This window comes from Oncorhynchus kisutch, unplaced genomic scaffold (assembly GCF_002021735.2).
Source record: "Oncorhynchus kisutch isolate 150728-3 unplaced genomic scaffold, Okis_V2 scaffold853, whole genome shotgun sequence".
NCBI classification, from domain to species: Eukaryota; Metazoa; Chordata; class Actinopteri; order Salmoniformes; family Salmonidae; genus Oncorhynchus; species Oncorhynchus kisutch.
Window position 1 is genome coordinate 84,558 of NW_022262798.1, and position 25,831 is coordinate 110,388.

Here is a 25,831-nt window from a genome sequence, read left to right on the forward strand (position 1 = left end):
TGGGCTCTCAGATCCTCAAAGTCTACAGCTGCATCATCTCTATACCAGGCGGTGTCAAAGGAAGGCCCTAGAAAATGTGTACAGCTGCATCATCTCTATACCAGGCGGTGTCAAAGGAAGGCCCTAGAAAATGTGTACAGCTGCATCATCTCTATACCAGGCGGTGTCAAAGGAAGGCCCTAGAAAATGTCAGACTCCAGCCACTCAAGTCTTAGACTGAAAAAAAATATAAGAAATTTGAAATCATTTAAACTTTCACTTTTGATTCTTAAGTATATTTGGGCAATTACATTTATTTTTGATACTTACGTATATTTAAAACCAAATACTTTTGGACTTTTATTCAAGTATTTTTTTACTGGGTGACTCACTTTTACTTCAGTCGTTTTCTATTAAGGTATCTTTACGTTTACTCAAGTATGACAATTGGGTAGTTTTTCCTCCACTGCTGGTGATGATGGTAGTATGTATTGTGTTCATGTGTGGTTCACTTGGTAGAGTTTGCAACGGCAGGATTGTGGGTTTGTTTCCCACTTGGGCCACCCAAGTCGCTTTGGATAAAAGGGTCTTCTTAAATGGCATATATGATTTATTATTATATTAGCTATGATCACACACACAAGTTTCACCCTTTTTATAATATCTCATGGTGCATCGCTCCCTGTCCTAACAGACCATAATATAACTGTCTGAATACCCTCTCAGTAACTATGACAACCTCTCCTGGTGTTTCCCAACAGGCATCGGGAAGGTGAAGCGGAAAACGGGAATGCGTGACACGGCCTCGAACGCCGACGCCGACACGTGCTCCGACAATGGCGAGCGCCTTTACGACCTCAACCTGCCGGCGCTCGTCAAGTTCAGCTACACCGCCGAGCGTGAGGACGAGCTCTCATTGGTTAAGGGTACACGCGTCATCGTCATGGAGAAGTGTAGCGATGGTGGCTGGGGGCGGGGGGGTACCAGGGGTGTTCCGGATGGTTCCCTTCCAACTACGTGACGGAGGACGCAGATGGGACAGCGGGGGGAGGAGGGGGCGACAGTTTGGGGGACCCAATAGGGTCACTGACTGAGAAGCTAGCGGCAGTGGTTCACAGTGTGTCTAACGGGAACCGGAGACTCCACACGGTGCAGGCGCTGTACCCTTTCAGCTCGGGGAACGACGAGGAGCTGAACTTTGAGAAGGGAGAGGTGATGGAGGTGGTAGAGAAACCAGACAACGACCCTGAGTGGTGGAAGTGCCGTAAAGCAGACGGACAGCTGGGACTAGTGCCTAAGAACTACGTCACTGTGCTGCCTCCCCAGCAGGACTCTACTACCCAGAATGCCTCACTGGGCCCCGCGGGGCCGCCCACGCCCGACTGTGACTACATCTCTCCGGCCACGGTGGGGCGGTTTGCTGGGAAGCCGTGGTACTATGGCAAGGTGACGCGTCATCAGGCAGAGGTGGCTCTCAACCAGAGGAGTGGAGGGAGACTTCCTCATCAGAGACTCTGAGTCATCGGTGAGTCCTGACTTCTATCTATAACTGACTTCTATCTATAACTCAATCTATACAGCCGTCTGTAGAGAGCTGTACATCCCAGGGTTTTAGACGTTTATAAGTTAGGGGGACTTCCTCATCAGAGGTGCCACGGTGTCTTTATTTAGACAGGGAGTCAATGCTGAGACCAAGGTGTCTTTATTTAGACAGGGAGTCAATGCTGAGACCAAGGTGTCTTTATTTAGACAGGGAGTCAATGCTGAGACCAGGGTGTCTTTTATTTAGACAGGGAGTCAGTGTTGAGACCAAGGTGTCTTTATTTAGACAGGGAGTCAATGCTGAGACCAAGGTGTCTTTATTTAGACAGGGAGTCAATGCTGAGACCAAGGTGTCTTTATTTAGACAGGGAGTCAATGCTGAGACCAGGGTGTCTTTATTTAGACAGGGAGTCAGTGTTGAGACCAAGGTGTCTTTATTTAGACAGGGAGTCAATGCTGAGACCAAGGTGTCTTTATTTAGACAGGGAGTCAATGCTGAGACCAAGGTGTCTTTATTTAGACAGGGAGTCAATGCTGAGACCAAGGTGTCTTTATTTAGACAGGGAGTCAATGCTGAGACCAAGGTGTCTTTATTTAGACAGGGAGTCAATGCTGAGACCAGGGTGTCTTTATTTAGACAGGGAGTCAATGCTGAGACCGAGGTGTCTTTATTTAGACACTGAGAATCTGAGATCAATAAAAACGACCTAGTCTTGAATCCATCAATAGCCAAGGCCCAGGGTGTGTGGAGGAGACATATTGTACGAGGAGAAATTATAGTCCTAAAGAGGCATTCCAGTTTCACTGACTCAACCACTGATATGCATCTCGCTGACTGGCGATGGTCAATGCCCTCGTGCCAGAAGCCTGTCTCTTGTTTTACTTAGTGAAACAATGCTGTTCCCTCAATAGGCCCATTTGGAAGTTGATGACATGGCAGCCTGCAGTCAAACTAGGCTTTTCTTTTCAGCTGGAACCATTTGCTTTCCAACCTGTGATTGTATTTGAAATCTTGCTAAAAGCCTGCCTTGTCTGCATGCTATTCACTGACACATTTGGCGCCCTTTCCGACTGTCGGCATGGGGGGCGGCAGGTAGCCTAGTGGTTAGAGTGTAGAGGTGGCAGGTAGCCTAGTGGTTAGAGTGTAGAGGAGGCAGGTAGCCTAGTGGTTAGAGTGTAGAGGTGGCAGGTAGCCTAGTGGTTAGAGTGTAGAGGAGGCAGGTAGCCTAGTGGTTAGAGTGTAGAGGTGGCAGGTAGCCTAGTTGGTGTAGAGTGTAGAGGAGGCAGGTAGCCTAGTGGTAAGAGTGTAGAGGAGGCAGGTAGCCTAGTGGTTAGAGTGTAGAGGAGGCAGGTAGCCTAGTGGTTAGAGTGTAGAGGCGGCAGGTAGCCTAGTGGTTAGAGTGTAGAGGCGGCAGGTAGCCTAGTGGTTAGAGTGTAGAGGAGGCAGGTAGCCTAGTGGTTAGAGTGTAGAGGAGGCAGGTAGCCTAGTGGTTAGAGTGTAGAGGAGGCAGGTAGCCTAGTGGTTAGAGTGTAGAGGAGGCAGGTAGCCTAGTGGTTAGAGTGTAGAGGAGGCAGGTAGCCTAGTGGTTAGAGTGTAGAGGAGGCAGGTAGCCTAGTGGTTAGAGTGTAGAGGAGGCAGGTAGCCTAGTGGTTAGAGTGTAGAGGTGGCAGGTAGCCTAGTGGTTAGAGCGTTGGGCCAGTAGTAACAGCAGCAGGTAGCCTAGTGGTTAGAGCGTTGGGCCAGTAACCGAGAGGTTGCAAGATCAAATCCCCGAGCTGACAAGGTAAAAATCTGTCCTCCTGCCCCTGAACAAGGCAGTTATCTCACTGTTCCCGGTAGGCCGTCATTGAAAATAAGAATTTGTTCTTAACTGACTTCCCTAGTTAAATAAAAACATTTTTAAAAATGTCTTGCGATTGGGCTATACACAATCCACAGCTAGTCCTATTGTTTTTAAAGAAGCTATTGATCCTCTGTGGCTAAACTACAGGCCTACTCATGGTTTAGTATTTTCAATGATTTAATTTCTTTCTGAACAGACAGATGTAATTCTATCATTTTGGCCAAGTTATTTCAGGTTATCAGGGGTGATTACAGGACCTCTCGCATTTAACCTTTAACCCTATTTAACTAGGCATGTCAGTTCAGAACAAATTCTTACTAACGATGATGGCGGTGGTCTATACAGTCTATACAGGCGGTGGTCTATACAGTCTGTACAGGCGGTGGTCTATACAGGGGGTCTATACAGTCTCCTCTCTTCTGGAAGGCTTTATATGGAGTTGGTCCCCCCTTTGCTGCTATAACAGCCTCCACTCTTCTGGGAAGGCTTTAATATGGAGTTGGTCCCCCCCTTTGCTGCTGAACAGCCTCCACTCTTCTGGGAAGGCTTTAATATGGAGTTGTCCCCCCTTTGCTGCTATAACAGCCTCCACTCTTCTGGGAAGGCTTTCCACTAGATGTTGGAACATTGCTGTGGGACTTGCTTCCAGTCAGCCACGAGCATTAATGAGGCCTGATTAGGCCTTACTCGCAGTCGGGCGTTCTAATTCATCCCAAAGGTGTTCGATGGGGTTCAGGTCAGGACTCTGAGCAGGCCAGTCAACTTATTCTACACCAATCTGCAAGGGGGTGTTGTCATGCTGAAACAGGAAAGGTCCTTCCCCAAACTGTTGCCACACAGTTGGAAGCACAGAATCATCTAGAATGTCATTGTGTGCTGTAGCGTTGATTTTCCTTCACTGGGACTAAAAGACCTTGTCCAAACCATGAAAAACAGCCCCAGACCATTATTCCTCCTCCACCAAACTTTACAGTGGGCACTATGCATTAATGCAGGTAGCGTTCTCCTGGCATCGGCCAAACCCAGATTAGTGTGTCAGACTGCCTGAGAGAGTGTGAAGCGTGATCATCACTCCAGAGAACATGTTTCCACTGCTCCAGAGTCCAATAGCGGCGATCTGTACACCACTCCACCGATGATTGGCATTGCGCATGGTGATCTTAGGCTTGTGTGCGGCTGCGCGGCCATGGAAACCCATTTCATGAAGAGGCAGTTTGGAAGTCGATAGTGAGTGTTGCTACGGAGGACATATTCTTTTTTTACTTCAGCACTCGGCAATCCTGTTCTGTGAGCTTGTTTAGCCTACTATTTTGCTGTTGATCCGTTGTTGCTTCTAGAAGTTTCCGGAGCAGCTCTAGCAGGGCAGAAATTTTACAAACGTGTTGGAAAGGTGGTACCCTGGAAAGAGATTTGTCTTTTTCTTTGCAACTCTGCCTAGAAGGACAGCATCTCAGAGTCGCCTCTTCACTGTTGACGTTGAGACTGGTGTTTTGCGGGTACTATTTAATGAAGCTGCCAGTTGAGTACTTGTGAGACGTCTGTTTCTCAAACTAGACACTAATGTACTTGTCCTCTTGCTCAGTTGTGCACCGGGGCCTCACACTCCTCTTTCTATTCTGGTTAGAGACAGTTTGCGCTGTTCTGTGAAGGGAGTAGTACACAGCGTTGGACGAGATCTTCAGTTCTTGGCAATTTCTCGCATGGAATAGTTTTCATTTCTCAGGACAAGAATACTGACTGACGAGTTTCAGAAGAAAGGTCTTTGTTTCTGTCCATTTTGAGCCTGTAATCTAACCCACAAATGCTGATGCTCCAGATACTCAACTAGTCTAAATAAGGCCAGTTGTATTACTTCTTTAATCAGGACAACAGTTTTCAGCTGTGCTAACATCATTACAAAAGGGTTTTCTAATGATCAATTAGCCTTTTAAAATGATAAACTTGGATTAGCTAACAGAACGTGCCATTGGAACACAGGAGTGATGGTTGCTGATAATGGGCCTCTGTACGCCTATGTGGATATTCCATTAAAAATCAGCCGTTTCCAGCTACAGTAGTCATTTACAACATTAACAATGTCTACACTGTGTTCTGATCAATTTGATGTTATTTTAATAGCCCACAAAAAATGTGCTCTTCTTTCAACAACAAGGACATTTCTAAGTGACCCCAAACTTTTGAATGGTAGTGTGTATATATAGTCTCTGCTGTAACCAATGAGCTTTATCTTGACATCTAGCCACTTGGCTAGCAAGTTAACAAACCAAATGCACTGCTGGAGCCCTGGGCTGGACATCATTGACTTCTTATATTATACTTATAGTTATAAACGGTGGCGTAGCTCTCAGCCCTGCCTTGCCGAGGAGGAACCTATTAGCATTTCAACTTGAAACTGTTGGTGCTCATTGGTCCTTTTTTAGATGAAAATGCCCTGCAGTCACAAGTAGTAGAATCTGTCATGAGATTAATAGTGTTTACTGTCTGCTCAGTTTACAGCCTGTATTGACCTTTCTGTCTCCCCCTCCCCTCCCTCCCTTCTCTCTCTCTCTCTCCAGCCCAATGATTTCTCCATCTCTCTGAAGGCCCAGGGAAAGAACAAGCATTTCAAGGTTCAGTTGAAGGATGGTTTGTACTGCATTGGCCAGAGGAAGTTCAGTTCTCTGGAGGACTTGGTGGATCACTACAAGAAGGCTCCCATCTTCACCAGCGAGCAGGGAGACAAGCTCTACCTGGTTAAGGCCCTGGCTGCCTCTTGATCACACACTCTAAACACACACACACAGAGGGAAACAAACAGTACATGCACTCACAGAGACTTCACATCGCTAGGACTACTTATGTGCCAGGAACTGTGTGCAAGAAGAAAGGGGAGGATGAGAGAGAGAAGGAGGAGGAGAGAGGAGGGAAAAGAACATTCTGGATTCTGTCAGACCTGTAGGTGGATCATGTGTTTAGGTCTTCTAGGTCATTATGCCATCTACTAAATCTATACTGAACAAAAATATAAACGCAACATGTAAAGTGTTGATGAGCTGAAATAAAGATCCCCTAAAAATACTCTGTTCGCACAAAATGCTTATTTCTCTCAATTTTGGTGCACATCCCTGTTTAGTGAGCATTTCGTTGCCAAGATAATCTATCCACCTGACAGGGGTGGCATATCAAGAAGCATGGCCTTACACAGGTGCACCTTGTGCTGGGGACAATAAAAGGTCACTCTAAAATGTGCAGTTTTGTCAAACAACACAATGCCACAGGTGTCTCAAGTTTTAAGGGAGCGTGGCATGCTGACTGAGGAGGAATATCCACCAGAGCCGTTGTAAGATAGTTGCTACCAAATCCACTCCGATGTAGTTTTAGAGTGTAACCACAGTAGCCCACATCCGGTGTCTCCACCCATGGCTGTGCCCCGGCCCGCTCCGGCCCAATCATGTGAAATCCATAGATTAGGGCATCATTAATATTTTCCAATTGACTTGATTTTCTCAACTGTAACTCAGTAAAATCTTATTGTTGCGTTTTAATATTTTTTCCAGTATACGTTTAGTTGTGAATAATATATATATAGTTTTATTTTTTAAAATGTGATGTTTTTTTATTCAACCCAAACATACCCAATAACGACCAGTCACCAGCGAGCAATGTTTTGTATTGGGAGGGGGTGCAGTCGACAGGGGGTGGGGGTGCAGTCGACAGGGGGTGGGGGTGCAGTCGACAGGGGGGGGTGGGTGCAGTCGACAGGGGGGGGTGGGGGGTGCAGTCGACAGGGGGTGGGGGTGCAGTCGACAGGGGGTGGGGGTGCAGTCGACGGGGTGGGGGTGCAGTCGACAGGGGGTGGGGGTGCAGTCGAACAGGGGTGGGGGGGTGCAGTCGACAGGGGTGGGGGTGCAGTCGACAGGGGGGGGGGGGGGTGCAGTCGACAGGGGGGGGGTGCAGTCGACAGGGGGTAGGGGTGCAGTCGACAGGGGGTGGGGGTGCAGTCGACAGGGGTAGGGGTGCAGTCGACAGGGGGTAGGGGTGCAGTCGACAGGGGGGGGGTGCAGTCGACAGGGGGTAGGGGTGCAGTCGACAGGGGGTAGGGGTGCAGTCCCTGCAGTCCCTTCCTCCCCCTGCAGTCCCTTCCTCCCCCTGCAGTCTTCCTCCTCCCCTGCAGTCCCTTCCTCCCCCTGCAGTCCCTTCCTCCCCCTGCAGTCCCTTCCTCCCCCTGCAGTCCCTTCCTCCCCTGCAGTCCCTCCCTCCCTGCAGTCCCTTCCTCCCCCTGCAGCCCTTCCTCCCGCGGCTATAAGGCCTTTTGTTGGGGATCCAGAATCTAGCCTAGCTAAACATTTCAAAGCTACACTTGTATTTTTGTCTGTTTTTTTTAACTCTCAACGTTTTACAACATGTTGTGGACAGAAATCCACAGTCCTGCTAATGTACTGCTCAACCTGAATAAAACATGTTTCAATGACCAGGGGTTCATTTCATCCTAGGTCATTTGATGTATTTAGGATATTGTACTGTATAAATATTACCAATGACAGGTCAGGAGAGATACTGTGTCAGCTCATATAACATGTTACCCAATGACTGAGGTCAGGAGAGATACTGTGTGGATCTGCTCTCCTATCTGTCTGTAGTTGAGATTACGGGTCAGAAGACAGGTTCTGTTCTGAACCAACAGGCTAGAGTCGGGTGGATGTGTTACTGAATATGTTCACCACCTGCGCAATATGTAAACAGCAGCCGAGTGTTGCTTGCATTCAGTTGACAGTGGCAAAGCTACCGCCTCCCTAAAAAGTCAGGTAAAGAATACTTTAGTGTGGATATTTGGTCTGAAATTTCAAGCGGCTAAAGGACAAACTGCAAAGACAAGAGGTAGAGTATGTTTAAGTGTAATCTTATGCAAAATTCTCACAATTTTGCAAACCATTGTATATCAGCCTGGTTAAGCAAACAATTGCTCAATAAGAAACGTTTTACACAAGACAAGGTTTATAGGAGTTTACCCATGAGAGATGGCAAAGGGTTACTGCAAAGCACTGACAACTGCTATAGTATAAAGGGCTCTACAAATAAGACTTAGAAATTAAACAGGAACATTTTACTCATCCAATGCTGACCTTGAAGTAGCCGCCAACCACCCCCACCGGAATTTCAACAATAATATGAGCCTCTGTGACTAAAACAGAGTAGTTTCTGGCAGCCATTTCCTCAGTGTCAAGCCTCTTAGCGTCAATTCCCATGTACAGTGGGTCTGTGCTTGGGCATGTACCAGGTGATCACTTCTGGAGTAAAGGCCACTGCCTCTGCAGTGACACAAGAAGCCAAGTGCACATCAAAACAGAACATTTTGCAACTGAAAACTGTGCCATTATTTGGAAAACATTTTCCCAACTGAACACTACATGAATGTCTTGTCTGGAGCCAATTAAGAACTAGGCTTATAGGATCTTAAATTATTTCACACTCAACCTGGTGTTGGACAAACAGCCGTGGCATCTACTCGAGTAACCAGCCACTTCTGCTCAAAGGTTGAGGTTGAGAGCACCCGCATCGGAACCCCAGCTACCTGTTCAGGGGGCAACCACACCAGGGCCGTGTTCAGTAGGACACACCGTATTAACAATATGTTGCAGAGTTCAGGTAGGGCAACCGTTTCCAAATGTTTGCTCTACTGAACATGACCCAGTTCATGGAGGTCAGCTTACATTCTGGAGGTATGTCTCCTCTGCATTATGAGGGCTTCTTAACACCAGCCGTGTGGGAGTGTTGGCTATTGCATAGCCCTTTCTTTGGACCTCATCCACATTCATGACATTCTTGCTAGGACTAAAGACGACTGCTGTCATTTTGTATCCTGAAGCAACAGCCTGTCTCAGGAAATGGAAACATGAATTAAACAAAATTGTCAACAAACGCACATTGTTTAGCGCCATCCTGTCATTTTGTAGTGAAATTACAGAAACTGAAATATATAAACCTCAGCTCCCCTCCGGAAGTTGCCGCTCCTTGCTTTCGGGCCCCCAGTGGGCTGTTTGGGGATGGTTTGGATGTCTGGAAGAGTCCTTTTGACAGACACCTAGAGAAGGCCATTATTCCCTATGCATTTTCTCCCTCCCATACTAGAGGAAATCAAGGGCCAGTTCTCAATCTGTCCACTCGCCTCCTTAAATGCATTGAGAATAGGCCAAAATTCCTCACCTGTGCATTTTGAAGACACGAGTGGAATTGAGAGAGTCAAGACCTCTACGTTGTGTCGCAGAAGAAATGAAACACTGGACAGTTGTAGCTCTAGACAGATCATTTATACAGGCAGTACGACAAGTGGGACTGTAAACATGTCCATTGGGGCATGCTCTGCTCACTTGCCTCCATGTAGTTGCGGTCGCACAGAATCTCTCGGGAGGTCCAGGGGGTGTAGCTACAGGTTTTGCCCACTCTATAAACAGGGTCTTCAGTCATGTGGTTTCCTGGCAGCCTGAACTGCATGACCAAGCTGAACATCTTATCATCCTAAAATGAAGGGGGAAGGGAAAAAAGCCTTCATTATATAGCAAAAAAAAAAAATTCTGGTGACATTCATGCAAGCTATAGACTGTGGCAAAATTGGCTATATGAATGCAGCTGCCACTGTATTGAAGCCACACTACAGGAGTAGAGCTCAATAGTTCACATCACTGCAGTCTGTATCAGAAAGTTGGCTAGCCCTCTGAAAGCCCTCCATAAACTTCTGCTGTACCTTACGTCATCGTTAACTTAGAGGTAAGAGATACCAGACCAAGGGGTGGCTAACAATGGAGATCCTTTTGATATCCACAGAGTTAAGTAAAACTTCTTCAATGTTTCTAGAACCGGACTTCTAATAACCTCCATGCGCTAAATTGTATGTATTAGCAGCTCAGGCTTATTGAGGACCTTTTTACTGAAGAATGGGTTCAGTTATTTCATTTCCCCCCCCCATCTAGTGATGCAAATATTGACTTGTATCTTTGTGTAGACAGGGCTCATCTGTAAAAGAGCCTGGTCTCAGCATGACTCCATGTCAAAAGGTAAATAAAATGACATTGCTACAGTATGAGTTGCAAATGCAGTGACACAAAGGCAAACTGTCCATTTGAAGTACAAGCAAACACTACAGTTCTTAGGGTTACCATGTTTTGGGAAAAGCAGTTTTGAAGAGAAGCAAAAAACATGGCATTCCCCATGGGGTCAAATTTAAAGCTGAATCCACACTGAGTAGCAAGGCCAGGCGTCAGGTTTATGATTTGTGTGTCTTCTGGAAGGGATGGAGATGGTGTGAACACAATAGTTGACAAGCGATATCAAGCCATGAATTATGAAAGGAGAGAAAGAGAATCATAAGAGGCAAACTCACTGAAGACAGCATCAACCTCTTCAAAAAGAGGAGCGACACTCAAACGAATAACGTTACCAAGGCATTCAGCGTTGAGGTCATCTGGAATAGGAAAGGTTAGTTAAAAAATATTGTCAAACGCTTAGTGCTTAAATTTGCAAGGTGAAAAATACATACTTATAGGAGGTGTCTGTTGTACTTGTATGCCCACAGCTGCCATCAATAGGCAAAACCTGTAAGGCATTTGACAAATTATTATGATTAAAAGGAGGAAGAACACAACTCAAATGTTTGCGTCGCATAAGACTCTCCTAGGCCTGCTACTACTTACCCTGAGCTAAGGAAAATAATAATTGTAGAACAGATTTGTTCTGATAAAATACACAGCTACAGAACCTGATATTTGACCCAAAGTGTGCAGCCTACAGCCCAGGGGTATGCAACTTTTACCCTATGACAAAGGCTTCCCACACTCAGTCATCTGAACCCCAAAGGGCTGCACATTTTCTTTTTATTCCCCTAGTCCTACAAAGCTGATTCAAATAATCATCCAGCTTTGTTAATCTGAATCAGCTGTGTAGTGTTAGGACAAAAACCTAAATGTAAGGCTACTGTTCAATTTTAGAAGGGTGCTCCGCCCTCACCGCTTTTATCCATTCATGTCAGGGGCCATGGACCGGTGCACCTCGGCTCAGGTTAATAGAACTCCCTCATTAGCAGCACAACAGCCTTTCACAGGTGAAAAGCATAATTACCCAACCGTCTACAATTGTAGCCCAGACAGAGAGAAAGATATTGGCCTCTAATGGCCAAAATGCTGCATTTCATGCACTTTCACAATTTGAATGTAGTCAACTGGGTGGGACTACCAACTTCATTTGGCTGAGCCCTACTGGTGACCCTGTTGAAGTCATGTCCAATCGTGTCATCAGAAGGGCTCAGACAATTGTGAAGAAGAAATGTTACTACTTTAATGTGAAGATAGCCTCAATGGCGCTGCCCATGCTGTCACAGACACTATATTGGCACAGATACATAGATGAGTCTTTTATCTTCTTATGGCTTCTTATTATCTTCTTGTCCAGAGGTGTCCAGAGTAAACTGCCTGCTACTCAGTCCCAGAAGCTAAGATATGCATATTATTAGTATATTTGGATAGAAAACCCTCTGAAGGTTCTAAAACCGTTTGAATGATGTCTGTGAGTATAACAGAACACATATGGCAGGCAACAACCGGAGAAAAAAATCCAACCAGGAAGTGGGAAATCTGAGGTTGGTCGTTTTTCAACTCATTCCCTATTGAAGACACAGTGGGATATTGGTCATGTTGCACTTCCTAGATGTCAACAGGCTTCCACTAGATGTCAACCGTCTTTAGAACCTTGTTTGATGCTTCTACTGTGAGGTGAGGGCGAATGAGAGGGGAATGAGTCAGAGGTCTGTCAGAATGCCTTGAGCTCGTGACGCTCGTTCACATGAGAGCGAGCTCTGTTCCATCGCAATTCTACAGACAAAGGAATTCTCCGGTTGGAACATTATTGAAGATGTATTTTAACAACATCCTAAAGATTGATTCTATACATCGTTTGACATGTTTCTACGGACTGTAACATAACTTTTTGACATTTCGTCTGCTCCTAATGAACACGCTTCGTGAGATTGGATTTGTTTACAAAACTCGCTAACAAAAGTAGCTATTTGGACATAAATGATCGAACAAAACAAACATTTATTGTGGAACTGGGATTCCTGGGATTGATGAAGATGAAGATCATCTAAGGTAAGTGAATATTTATAATGTTATTTCTGACTTCTGTTGACCTCTTTTTGGCCTGTTTGGGCTCTGAGCGCCGTAGTCAGATTATTGCATGGTTTGCTTTTTCCGTAAAGGTTTTTTGAAATCTGACACAGTGGTTGCATTAAGCAGAAATATATCTTTAATTCTGTGCATAACAATTTTATTTTCATCAACATTTATTATGAGTATTTCTGTAAACTGATGTGGCTCTTGGAACTACTGAACATAACGCTCCAACGTATACTGAGATTCTTTTGATATAAATATGAACTTTATCGAACAAAACATACATGTATTGTGTAACATGAAGTCCTATGAGTGTCATCTGATGAAGATCATCAAAGGTTAGTGATACATTTTATCTCTATTTCAGATTTTTGTGACTCCTCTCTTTGGCTGGAAAAATTGGTGTGTTTTTCTGTGACTTGTCTCTGACCTAACATAATCGTTTGTGGTGCTTTCGCCGTAAAGCCTATTTGAAATCGGGCACTGTGGTGGCATTAACAAGAAGTGTATTTTTAAAATGGTGTGAAATACTTGTATGTCTGAGGAATTTTAATTATGAGATTTCTGTTCTTTTGAATTTGGCGCCCTGCACTTTCACTGGCTGTTGTCATATCGATCAGCCCTAAGAAGATTTATCTATCTCTATGAGGCAAGACAATTGTCATTCAGGATTAAAAGGTGACTGCACTTCCTCATTTGGCCTTAGCTGTGTTCGAATACTCGTACTAACTGTACTGTTTGTGACATGAATTGAGTATTTAGTATGTTTATTGGTCATAGTATACCTGTATAAATATATCATAGTATACCTGTATACCTCTGGCCCTTCTATGGCCACTGTGTTAACTAACCTCCAGATGAGCTTCAATGCCATACAACTCTCCTTCCGTGGCCTCCAACTGCTCTTAAATGCAAGTAAAACAAAATGCATGCTCTTCAACCGATCGCTGCCCGCACCTGTCCGCCCGTCCAGCATCACTACTCTGGACGGTTCTGACTTAGAATATGTGGACTACAAATACCTAGGTGTCTGGTTAGACTGTAAACTCTCCTTCCAGACTCACATTAAGCATCTCCAAGCGTTGGCCTCGCTGGCTTTGTGCAGCAGCACGCGTGCCGTCCCCTCCACCTCACTGTCCATGGAGGTGGACGTACATGTCACCCAGTGTGGCCATGGCAGCACAAGACACTGCAGAGCGCAGGTTCTTCACCTGAGTCATAATAACATGCACAGGGCCAGCTATTAATGTTGAGCAGTACAACCCACAAACATCAGAAACATGACACAATAATTTGACTTGTTCTCCAAATGTAGCAGATTTGTGCAGATTAATGAATAGGGCAGTGAATGAATACAGCTACCTCATTTATAATGGCAAGGCAGATATCATGGAGTTTAGGCATCAGTATGTCCATGTGGTTCTGAGCCATCACACGGAGAGTGGTCAAGCCCTCGATCTTCTTCTCCCTGCAAATCAGTGAAAGAAACGTAAGCATTTTCCACAACATTTTCCAAAAACATTAAAATGATGTTCATCAATTAGGACTCTGGTCTCTTAAATTCAGAAGTTTCTACGCTCTGTAGCTCAAATCTACATTTCCAAGGACACTACACTGTGCTTCCTTTAGCCTAGCTCCATTGGTCTTGTCTAGGGTAAATGCTCACCAGTCATCAGAGGGAGAGTGGAGCAGTTTGAAGGTCTTAGTCAGGGCCTGCTCTAGGTTGGACAGGGGCTGCAATCTGGCCTGGTTCTTAATTTGACCCTTTGGCTCACTGGCTGCCATCTTGTCTATGGGTTGACAGCAGACATCCTATTTATGTATTTACTCATTTTCATATCTGTTTGTAGCTTTTAACACTAGTTCATTATGATGTCATTTTAAATTTAGCACATATATTTTTGGTGCTCTCCCTGCTCAGAAGCAGGGTCCAATTAGCCTTGAGTAAAGGTTATCTCACTGTGAAACAGGCAAATCAAGTGTGGAAAAATGTATTAGCCCTGGGCTAAAGCCATTTGTGTCTCTTCCCTTCCTACTGTTTTTCTATCAATCTACCTAGCTTCATCTCCCTGTCTAATTTACATTAGTGTGAGTACATGAGAGGGACTGACCTGAGCCGGTGGCAGCCTTTGGCAGGCTAAGGAACCTTATAGGCCGAGGCTGTTTGCTCCTGGGCTTGGTAGGAGGGGGAGCAGGCCTGGGTGGGCTGTCACGCAACTTGACCGGGGTCCCAACATCCAAGTAGTCACGGAGCTCCGCAGGGGTGTTCATATCCACTGAGCTCAGGCTTCCCAGAGAGCTGGTGGCTATTTCCCCCATGGACATGGCCGAGCCCAAACTTCTCCTGCCCATGGCCTTCACCTCATGTACCCCCTTTGGCGTAGACCAGAAAATAATGCTCCCATCATAGAAATACATATAGAACTAGTATATACATAAACTAATACACAGAGAGATCCTGTATTCTAGGATCTATTCTATCATGCTGTCAAAAAGAGAGTATCCTTTCTAACTTGTACCACCACACACTTACTCGGTACTGTATTTAGCCTCGTTATTGTTATGTCATTGTGTTACTTTAAAAAATTATTATTTATTTATTTTTACTTTATTATTTATTTGGTAAATACTTTCTTAACTCTTCTTAAACTGCACTGTTGGTTTCACGGTAAGGTCTACACTTGTTGTGTTCGGCACAGCCTTACAAAACTTGAAAACTTGTCCTGGTCATCCTGTTGGTTTAAAGCCATGTTTTGCTTCCTCAGGTTTTCGATGAGACTCTTCATCTGTGAGTTCTCCTTCTGGAGTTTGTCAAACTCACTTGATTTTCTCCCTCGATAAGCTATTGATGATAAATATTAACACTCTCAAAATAAGAACTTAACCTATCTCTGTGAGAGATCTATCAAGAAATGAGTGGAAATTAAATGTTGCTTGTCAGATGGAACCAGCAATGTTATTAAATTTAATTTGAATTTTACCTTTATTTTACGAGGCAAGTCAGTTAAGAACAAATTCTTATTTTCAATGACTGCCTAGGAACAGTGGGTTAACTGCCTGTTCAGGGGAAGAACGACAGATTTGTACCTTGTCAGCTCGGGGATTTGAACTTGCAACCATTTATCATGGCAAGGCTTCCGTTACATTGTGATGTCATAATGGGGTCTGTTGACAGTGCTGAGCACATCAGCACATGGTGAACATCAATGAAAGCTTTTTGATTCCCATATAAAATCATGAATGTGGTGAATTTGTAAATACTATATATATATATATATATATATATATATATATATATATATATATATATATATATATATATATATATAAACTCAGCAAAAAAATAAATGTCCCTTTTTTAGGACCCTGTCTTTCAAAGATAATTCCTAAAAATCCAAGTAACTTCACAGATCTTCATTGTAAAGGGTTTAAACACTGTTTCCCCAGGCACAATCCCTACATCAGTGCCCAGACTTTCCGCAATAAACAGAGAGGCTGAACTGAGGGCTTGTATGCCTGTTGTAAGGCAGGTCCTCATTAGACATCACCGGCAACAGCGTCACCTATGGGCACAAACCCACCGTTGCTGGACCAGACAGGACTGCCAAAAAGTGCTCTTCACTGACGAGTCGCGGTTTTGTCTCACCATGGGGTGATGGTCAGATTTACGTTTATCGTTGAATGAATGAGCGTTACACCGAGGCCTGTACTCTGGAGCGAGATCGATTTGGAAGTGGAGGGTCCGTCATGGTCTGGCGCAGAGTATCACAGCATCATCGGACTAAGCTTGTTGTCATTGCAGGCAGTCTCAACGCTGTGTATTACAGGGAAGACATCCTCCTCCCTCATGTGGTACACTTCCTGCAGGCTCATCCTGACATAACCCTCTAGCATGACAATGCCACCAGCCATACTGCTCGTTCTGTGCATGATTTCCTGCAAGACAGGAATATCAGTGTTCTGCCATGGTCAGCGAAGACCCCGGATCTCAATCCCATTGAGCACATCTGGGACCTGTTGGATCGGAGGGTGAGAGCTAGGGCCATTCCCCCCAGAAATGTCTGGGTACTTTCAGGTACCTAGGTGGAAGAGTGGGGTAAATGGTACAGCAAGAACTGGCAAATCTGGTGCAGTCCAAGAGGAGAAGATGCACTGCAGTACTTAATGCAGTTGATGGCCAAACCAAATACTGACTGTTACTTTTTTTTTTTACCACTGATTTTGATTATTCCATTTCTGTTAGTCAAATTTCTGTGGAACTGGTTCAGTTTATGTCTCAGTTGTTGAATCTTGTTATGTTCATACAAATATTTACACATGTTATGTTTGCTGAAAATAAACGCAGTTGACAGTGAGAGGACATTTCTTTTTTTGCTGAGTTTATATATATATACACTGTATACAGTTGAAGTCGGAAGTTTACATACACCTTAGCCAAATACATTTAAACTCAGTTTTTCACAATTCCTGAAATTTAATCCTTGTAAAAATCCCCTGTTTTAGGTCAGTTAGGATCACCACTTTATTTTAAGAATGTGAAATGTCAGAATAATAGGAGAGATTGATTTATTTCAGCTTGTATTTCTTTCATCACATTCCCAGTGGATCAGAAGTTTACCTACACTCAATTAGTATTTGGTAGCATTGCCTTTGAATTGTTTAACTTGGGTCAAACTTTATGGGTAGCCTTCCAAAAGCTTCCCACAATAAGTTGTGTGAATTTTGTCCCATTCCTCCTGACGGAGCTGGTGTAACTGAGTCAGATTCCGTTTCCTATCGCTTCAACAGTGTCAACAGTCTTCAGACATAGTTCCAGGCTTTTATTTTGAAAAATGAGCCAGAAAGATAACATTGCATCAAGTGGTCACATGAGTTTTGCTCGAGCAACAGATTTTGGACAGCTATTGCTTTTCCCTCTCCTACTGTGAAAGATATTTGCGGTTGATATATTATCGATCATATATTTTAAAAACAACCTGAGGATTGATTATAAAAAACGTTTGACATGTTTCTGTGGACATTATGGAAACTATTTGGAATTTGTCCGCGTTGTCGTGACCGCTCTTTCCTGTGAATTTCTGAACATAACGTGCCAAACAAACAGAGGGATTTTGGATATAAAAATAATGTTTATGGAACAAAAGGAACATTTGTTGTGTAACTGGGAGTCTCGTGAGTGAAAACATCCGAAGATCAAAGGTAAACGATAAATTGAATTGCTTTTCTAATTTTCGTGACCGAGCTACTTGATGCTAAGTGTACTTAATGTTTTGTCGAGCGATCGATACATTTACACAAACACTTGGATTGCTTTCGCTGTAAAGCATAATTTTTAAATCTGACACGACAGGTGGATTAACAAAAGGCTAAACTGTGTTTTCTTATATTGCACTTGTGATTTCATGAATATAAATATTTGTAATAATATTTATTGAATGTAGCGCTATGCTATTCAGCGGTTGTTGATGACACTTATCCCGTTAACAGGATTGCAGCCATAACAAGTTAATCCCTTCTCTTAACATGTATGGCCCCAAAACATAATCAAGCAGCTGACCAATTACGCAAGACTTTAGTTCGAAGTTAACTGAAATTAATCAACAACTGGATACATTTCTTTCTTTCTAAAGTGAAACTATCCTCCGCATTGGAGTATCTCTACAAGTACAAGTTTAACCAGTATTTCAGTTGTTTTACCGTCTCATGAAGAAGTGCGGCAGGCCTGTGAGGAAGGATCCTACAGCCATGAGGAAACAGCCCATAGCAATGAGCCTGGGCCGGTGCAGCTTCGCCCCAAAATGGCTGACCACAGCCAGGAACAGCAGGTTACCTGCAAGAAACCACAATACTACAGAAGTCAGGAATTGCAAATTATAAACACTGTTTTTTTTCAACTAAAAATGGTATATCAGTTTGGATACTAGGTTGCAACAACACAGCATCAAATAAAAACATGTTAGAGGTTTGACAGTAGAGTCATGGACAAACGCCAGTCAATCAATTAATAGGAACAACTATAAAACTGGACAGTATTGCAGACTCTGATTGAACCACAAAAAAAATGGATAATACTGTAGTCTGTATCTGGTTTTTACTACATGAATTCTCAAGCAACTCAATGTTATTGTTGATACCCATCTCAAAGCTGCCGTCTATGAGTCCGATGAGAGAGCTGGACAGGTCAAAGTGTCTCTCTGAGTGATGGCACTCTTCATGTAGGTCCCTGACAGAGCTTTGGTGAAGGAGGCGAACGACAGGGCCACGATGAACTGCTGACAAACACAAGAGAGAGAACATTTGTGTGTGTTTGTCCGTGTGTATGTGCATGCGTGGATGCGTGTGCAGACAGAGTACATGTGCAGCTGAGGTGGCCTGCAATAGTAAAAAGAACGGACACAAGTTTACATCTGCAAAGTTCTGGCGCTTTCCTTATTCTGAAGAACGTTTTTTTTTCTCTTGTTCAATTGTCTATTTTCTTGTTAGTACTTTGAAAATATTCACATCAAACAAGTGCACACTTTAAATTACACAACATAATTGCACTTTACCTACAGCAGAATTAAAAAATGTTCCACAAATAACCCTGTCTTAGTGTATGGTTTCACATGAAAACCACAATGTATTCCACATTCATACAATAGAAACACCTATATATGAAACCATAAATAACTGAAGGTTTTTCTATATACCGCTACCTCTATAGAAAAGTGACAACATTACATTCAGCTTTAAGATGGTGGCACCTCCAGAAAATCGTCTCTCTCTCACTGTATATGCACTAAAAGTCCACCAGACTGAGTGTGCTCGGCCAGTTTACCAGCTAGTGAGCACAATTTTACACAAAACAACCAATAACATGTAAAACCAACTCAGAAATCCCTAACAAATGGATTCTTGATAAAAAATATCCTAGACAAAATCCAGTACAAGTCAGCTACTCAGTAAACATAGTCTCTGTGACTCGTAAATGTTTTTTTATACCTCAGCTAGCATCAAGCTAACATATACTCTCACTCAATGTAAATCACCTTCTTCTCTCACACAGTTCGACACAAAGCCAAAACAAAACCTTTCCTAACTTGATAATATCTGGACAAAGTTGTTAAATAGCATGTTATTACATATTGTGTATATATTTGAACGTTTGAAGTGCTGTTACATACCTGTAATAGTAAAAGAACTGACACAGTTTACCTCTGTAAAGTTCTGGTCCTTATTCTGCAGAATGGTGAGCGCTTGGCCTGAACTTGCTGTTTCCCCTGCTACAACAGTGCAACAGCGCCATCTATTGGCCCGATGGACTGCTGACGCTAAAGTATGTAGAAAATACCATTTAGATTCATTAAGACAAATACAGAAACAATTAGGGGGGATAAATAATAAATGGGTCTGTTTTTAGTGACTTTGTTTTCAACCCATTACACATGCATGTGCATTTAAAGCATTATTAAGATCCTTGAGTGTGGAACTGCAGGGCGTTTACGCAAAAAACACATGAATTTCACATGAACACGGGAAGTGTACCAAAAACATGTTTTAATGTAATCTCATGTGAAGATAATGTGATAACATGTCAAGCAACATGTGATTACATTAAACTACACATGTGAAAATGTGATCACGTTGTGTTAAAAAATGTAATTTGTGCTCACATAAAATGTAAGTTGAAATCATGTGGTTTTTCTGTAAGGGCAGGAATATAAGATGCATTTTGATGTTATGTTTGATGTTACATGATCTTGAAAATGCAATGTTCTTTGAGGTTCTTCCATGGTCCTTTCCATGTATTTTCCATATTACTTTCCCTCAGTCCTTTTCACTTTCCTTGTCAAAACAAGCTCTGTCCCCGTCAAGACTTATTCAGCTTCTGATGGATTTTAAACCATTCAACAAATAGTTTTCTAATGAAGAGTAGACCCAAGTAAACACCCTGGATTCTTTACACACACATTGAAAGGCAAAAATCTCTTATTTGGACTCATCAGACCAAAGGACAGATTTCCACCAGTCTAAGGTCCATTGCTCGTGTTTCTTGGCCCAAACAAGTCTTCTTATTATTGGTGTCCGTCCTTTAGTAGTGGTTTCAATGGAGCAATTCGACCATGAAAGTCTGATTCACGCAGTCTCCTCTGAACAGTGCATGTTGAGATGTGTGTGTTTCTTGAACTCTGTGAAGAATTTATTTGGGCTCCAATCTGAGGTGCAGTTCACTCTACTGAATTTATCCTCTGCAGCAAAGGTAACTCTGGGTCTTCCTCATGAGAGCTAGTTTCATCATTGCGCTTCATGGTTTTTGCGACTTTCAAAGTTCTTAACATTTTCCGTATTGACTGACCTTCATGTCTTTAGTAATGATGGGATGTTGTTTCTCTTTGCTTATTTGAGCTGTTCTTGACATAATATGGACGTGGTCTTTTACCAAATAAGGATATCTTCTGTAAACCATCCTTACCTTGTCACAACACAACCTGTTGGCTCAAACGCTTTAAGAAGGAAAGAAATTCCACAAAATAACTTTTAAGAAGGTACACCTGTTAATTGAAAAACATTCCAGGTGACTACCTCATGAAAAGGTTGGAGAGAATGCCAAGAGTGTGCAAAGTGGTCAAGGAAAAGGATGGCTACTTCAAAGATTCTCAAATATAAAATATATTTTGATTTGTTTAACACTTTTTGCTTACTACATGATTCCAATTGTGCTATTTCATAGTTTTGATGTCTTCACTATTATTCTAAAATTAAAAAAATTGTCAAATTAAAGAAAAACCCTTAAATGAGTAGGTGTGTCCAGACTTTTGACTGGTACTGTATATATTGTGGTAATGCAAATATGGTACAATCCAAGGGTGCAAAGCTTTTGGAGACTTACCCAGAAAGACTCACAGCTTTAATCGCTGCCAAAGGTGATTCTAACATGTATTGTGAATACTTATGTAAATTAGATATTTCTGTATTTCATTTTCAATACATTTGGAAAAAAACTTTAAAACATCTTTTCACTTTGTCATTATGGGGTATTGTCTGTAGCTGGGTGAGATTATAAAAAATTATAATTTAATCCATTTGGAATTCAGGCTGTAAGAAAACAAAAATGAGGAATACGTTAAGGGGTATGAACACTTTCAGAAGGCACTGTATATCTGCAAGAGGGTGATAAATGAGCGACTCTTTGAAAGGGGGTCATATATACATTGCCTTATTAAAAATAAAAATAAAGCTATCGTGCTATAATCGGCATAGTTTCTCAGACCAAATCTTCATTCTGGTTTAAACAAAGCAATCTGATCATGCTCCAGTAAAATACACGCTACAGGGAATAAAATAAAATAAAATGGCTTCTGCAAAGCACATATACATTGTCCAATCAACATCCACACATTGATTTCATTCTTCGGGTCTTTATTCAAACACAAACACACGTGGAATAAAATGATCTTTCAGTGTCTTGTTGCAGGTTGTGCAATGTTCAAAAGTGTGTGAGAGATAATGTTTGTGTATGTGTGTGGGGTCAAGTTTGGACGGTCGTACATATGCAAATAGGCAAGATTGTACATTTCAGGTCCATGGACAGCAGCAATATCGGCATAGCGATATCTGTCATTCAGCACCACATGACAGTAGACAGCAGCCATCTCATGTGAAGTTGGCACTGGGGAAATCCCATGTAATGAGAAACGAGGCCTAGGAGGCAAAAAGACTGAAGGAGAAGACTCCCACAAGAACTCTATGCTAAACTGTTCTGCCACATTCACTTCAATTGTTGCATCTTTCGATTTGTAAATGATAGGGAATACATCTGCAAATAATTGAAACGGATTATTCAAACTACACTGTACAGCTTTTGTGTGTCTGTGCATCATAGGTACAACAGTAAGCAATTCCGTTCTCAAATGTCTGTTTATTGTGAGAAACAAAAGGAAAAACACCTGACCATTACAATGCGGACTGTCATGCATTTTTACTATTACCAACAAGACAACGAAGTGATACGTGTCATGGAGACTAAAAACGGATACTTTCCAAACACCAAAAGTTCCTACGCTGAGCGATATTGTTTACTACACTATTATTCATACAATCCAAGTCATACGTTTATTGTCATTCATACTCTTATTTTTAACCGAATATCTTTTCAAAAGTGTCCATTCTGTCAATTCAGAGCTTGGAAAAAAATTTGAATAATGTGCTTAAGGGGACTGACACTCAAGCCGCACAACAGGATAACAAAACAACCACATTTTCAATTGACAATCATTGCTTTAAATGGATGTGGTCGATAGATTTGTATAGGTGTAGCAGTGTGATGTTGTTCCCCTATATTATGCACCAAATTGCACACAAGGACCAATTCAAATCGGCCAGGTCAAGAGGGGATGTTAATAATTTGATAATAATACTAATAATTCAGTGTATTTTTTAAAATTTAATTACAGCTGCATAGCTAAAGTGTACAAACACTTTGTTACAATGTGGATAATATAAAGATATTGTATAGGCATATATAAACAATGTATTTAACTTGGAAACCAAGGTTGGATTAGTTGGTCTAAGCAACATGCACCTGGATAATCGGGTCATGAATCTGGACGGGCTCCTACATCCTCATATACACATTATGACAAAATAAAGAGTTTAATGTTTCACGAAATAAAGACATAGATGCATACCCAATTATACAGGTTCTACACATTCCATTTCTCCATGGCAATATAATGTAAACATTCTATTTTGTGCCAAACATCCCTACAACTCAATTCTAAGTGCAGCATATTGGAGGACTCCAGCCATTGATCATTCGCGACTTTAAGTCATTCCTGTTATCTCTAGAGCATCTCGTATATCTATAGCGCTGCATTTCTTCCCCATCTTACCATGGATAGGGTTTGGTGCATTCCGGAGTTCAGTTATTGTCCCACAAAGGTAATCTTAGGAGAAATTCATTTTAGCATACCGTAAATGCCTGTGCATAATGTGCATAACAAAGCATCATTATTTTCATTATCTTCAAAGGATTTCTGTAGAAGCAGCCTTTATTTTCAGACTCTGCAGGCCTGCTGGGAGGAAACATATTACAATAAACAGGTAAGATTCATCCCACAAAAACATAAACAACAGAAAAAGAGTTGTATTTCAAGACAGTTTAGAGAAGGTGGTCATAAGAGCTCTTAATAATCACTTGCAAATTGTGAGGCATGAGCAGTTGTGAAATGTTGCGAGAGGCCCTTCTGAAAGCACATGATATGGTATTTCGTGGCACGGTCTCACACCTTACCTCATCTTGCAGAAGAAGCTCATGGTCCACTATCTGCTGCTCCAGAGTCAAGGCCAGGTCCCTCCCCATGTCACCACGGAGCACATGAGCAACTGGCTGGTGTCTCAGGGCAAAAAATCTCTTAGGGAGAGGTGAGTACCACGTCAGCACTCACCTTCACTGCAATTCCCTGCAACCAGCAGCACTCCAGGAGATGTGGGTAAAATAAACAACAGAAAAATCAGAAGCCAGGAAAGTTGAATTGCTCTGTGTTTTATTTGAAGGGTGTGGAAGGAAACCCTGGAGGAAGGAAACGACCTCACTCGGCTGGTAAGAGAATGAGAGTTAGAGACAAACTACAAGTTAGTGAGCTCTTTACTAGCCTTTCAACAACGAGTTAGCACAGCAGAATAGATCTGTTGTGAAATTACACCAATGGGACTTCCTGTTTCATACTGCAGGCCTGGGAAGTAAACACTTGCCTAAAAATGATGAACATAGAACACGAGGCTTTCTGCAAGCTCCGCCGCTCCATGCACCCCACTCTTTTGCAGGCCTCGCCAGCTGACATGTGAGTTCCATGTACTGCCCTGCATATGACTTGATCCATTTATCTACACATCTGGAACTACGCAGAAACAGACTAAGACAGTGTTCTAAGTGAGCACATTGCACATCGTTTAGCTTTGTTTTCTCCTTATTGTTGATTTCAGCGATCCGAAGGTCCACAGCATCGTGGAGAAAGCTGTGAGAAGCATTCTGGGCGAGCAGTCCAATGAGCCCCGTAGCAACCTGCTCAGCCCATCTCAGGTGGTGGTGGAGGTGGTGCCCAGGCTCCTCCTGGCCCTGTGGCTTCAGCCAGAGGAAGGCCATTCAGAGCACCCAATCCTAATAGGTGGGATGGCCGTGGGCATGGTGGCGGCCGTAGTGGAGAAGCTCTCCTGCATGTTAAAGGACCCTTCCCCTCACATCCCTTTCTCCCAGGCTGCTGCTTTTGACTCTGTGCGGTCGATCCTCAGGAGAATCAGTCAGTCCTTCTCCACAGATGACCTGCAGAGCCCTTTTTATATGAGCTCTGTCTGTGGCTTTGTGGCTGACGAGGTGCAGAGCTGCTTCCAGCCCCCTGCAGCCACCCTACCAGTCCCCCCTGTGCTCACGGTGGCCGTTTCCACCACACTACCAGCTGGCATCCAAGCAGGTGAGTAGAAATGATAGAGAACACTCTGACAGATGCCTGTTCTGATGACATCTTGGTGCCTTGTAGTAGAAGAGCTAATCAGGATTGTTGTTTTCACCCACAATACAGACCCGGCTTCTTCCCACCTGGAGGTTGAGGACATCACCCCTAAGACAGAGGCAGATCCGGGTTCTTCCCACCTGGAGGTTCTAGACATCACCACTAACACAGAGGCAGATCCGGCATCTTCCCACCTGGAGGTTCAAGACATCACCACTAACACAGAGGCAGATCCGGCTTCTTCCCACCTGAATGTGGTGGACATCACCCCTAATACAGAGGCAGAGCCCATCTCTTCCCTCTTGGAGGTTGTGGACCTCACACCTGAAGAAAGGACTCTCACGATGGCCGTCTCCGCCACTCTGCCAGCTGACATCCAAGCAGGTGAGTAACACTTAGAGAGCACTCTGACAGGTGCCGTTTGTCATGACATCTTAGTAGAACCTTTCAACTGGCCAGTGTTTAGAAGCTACGGATTGCATTTGTTTTCAATCTGTTCCCCTTTTTTCCCTTTCCAGAGGATGATGCTGTGGTCACCCCACACGTCACCAAGGACATGACACTGGATGTTTCATGCAGAGCTAGGAAAGGGGCAGTCCGGCGATTATTTTGCAGGCTTTGGAGGGCAGTGTGCTGCTGCGCCTGCCACAAGGAAGAGGAGGAACAATATTAATTATTCATCACACCTGCAGAAAAGGGATTGAACCATAGAGCATTAAATTATTCACATTATAATTGAACTCAATTCTGCTTTTCTTCTGTTTACTACTTAATTTCTTAACTTTTCTATAAACTTTCACTTTGCAAGTGTGGATTAGGTTGTGTAAATAAGTGGGAC

The 25,831-nt window shown here is 43.1% G+C and overlaps 1 protein-coding gene, 1 long non-coding RNA gene and 2 pseudogenes across 2 annotated transcripts; 2 read left to right on the forward strand and 2 right to left on the reverse strand.

Moving 5' to 3' along the window:
• The window catches only part of LOC116352904 (uncharacterized), a 38,063-nt pseudogene extending 23,188 nt beyond the window's left edge, over window positions 1–14,875 (reverse strand).
• On the forward strand, window positions 682–6,255 carry LOC116362593 (cytoplasmic protein NCK1-like; annotated as a pseudogene).
• A 3,323-nt stretch (window positions 14,876–18,198) lies between the features above and the next one.
• LOC116362596 (solute carrier organic anion transporter family member 1B3-like) lies at window positions 18,199–22,091 on the reverse strand. Its single transcript, XM_031816689.1, has 4 exons — window positions 22,058–22,091; window positions 19,669–19,767; window positions 18,640–18,777; window positions 18,199–18,335 (listed from the first exon to the last, which is right to left on the reverse strand). The coding sequence occupies exons 1-4, from the start codon at window positions 22,089–22,091 to the stop codon at window positions 18,199–18,201; spliced, it is 408 nt and encodes a 135-aa protein (XP_031672549.1).
• A 350-nt stretch (window positions 22,092–22,441) lies between these two features.
• Window positions 22,442–24,087, forward strand: LOC116362592 (uncharacterized). Its single transcript, XR_004207758.1, has 3 exons — window positions 22,442–23,587; window positions 23,790–23,908; window positions 24,041–24,087. It is a non-coding gene; the product is annotated as an uncharacterized LOC116362592 (long non-coding RNA).
• Window positions 24,088–25,831: the final 1,744 nt, after the last annotated feature.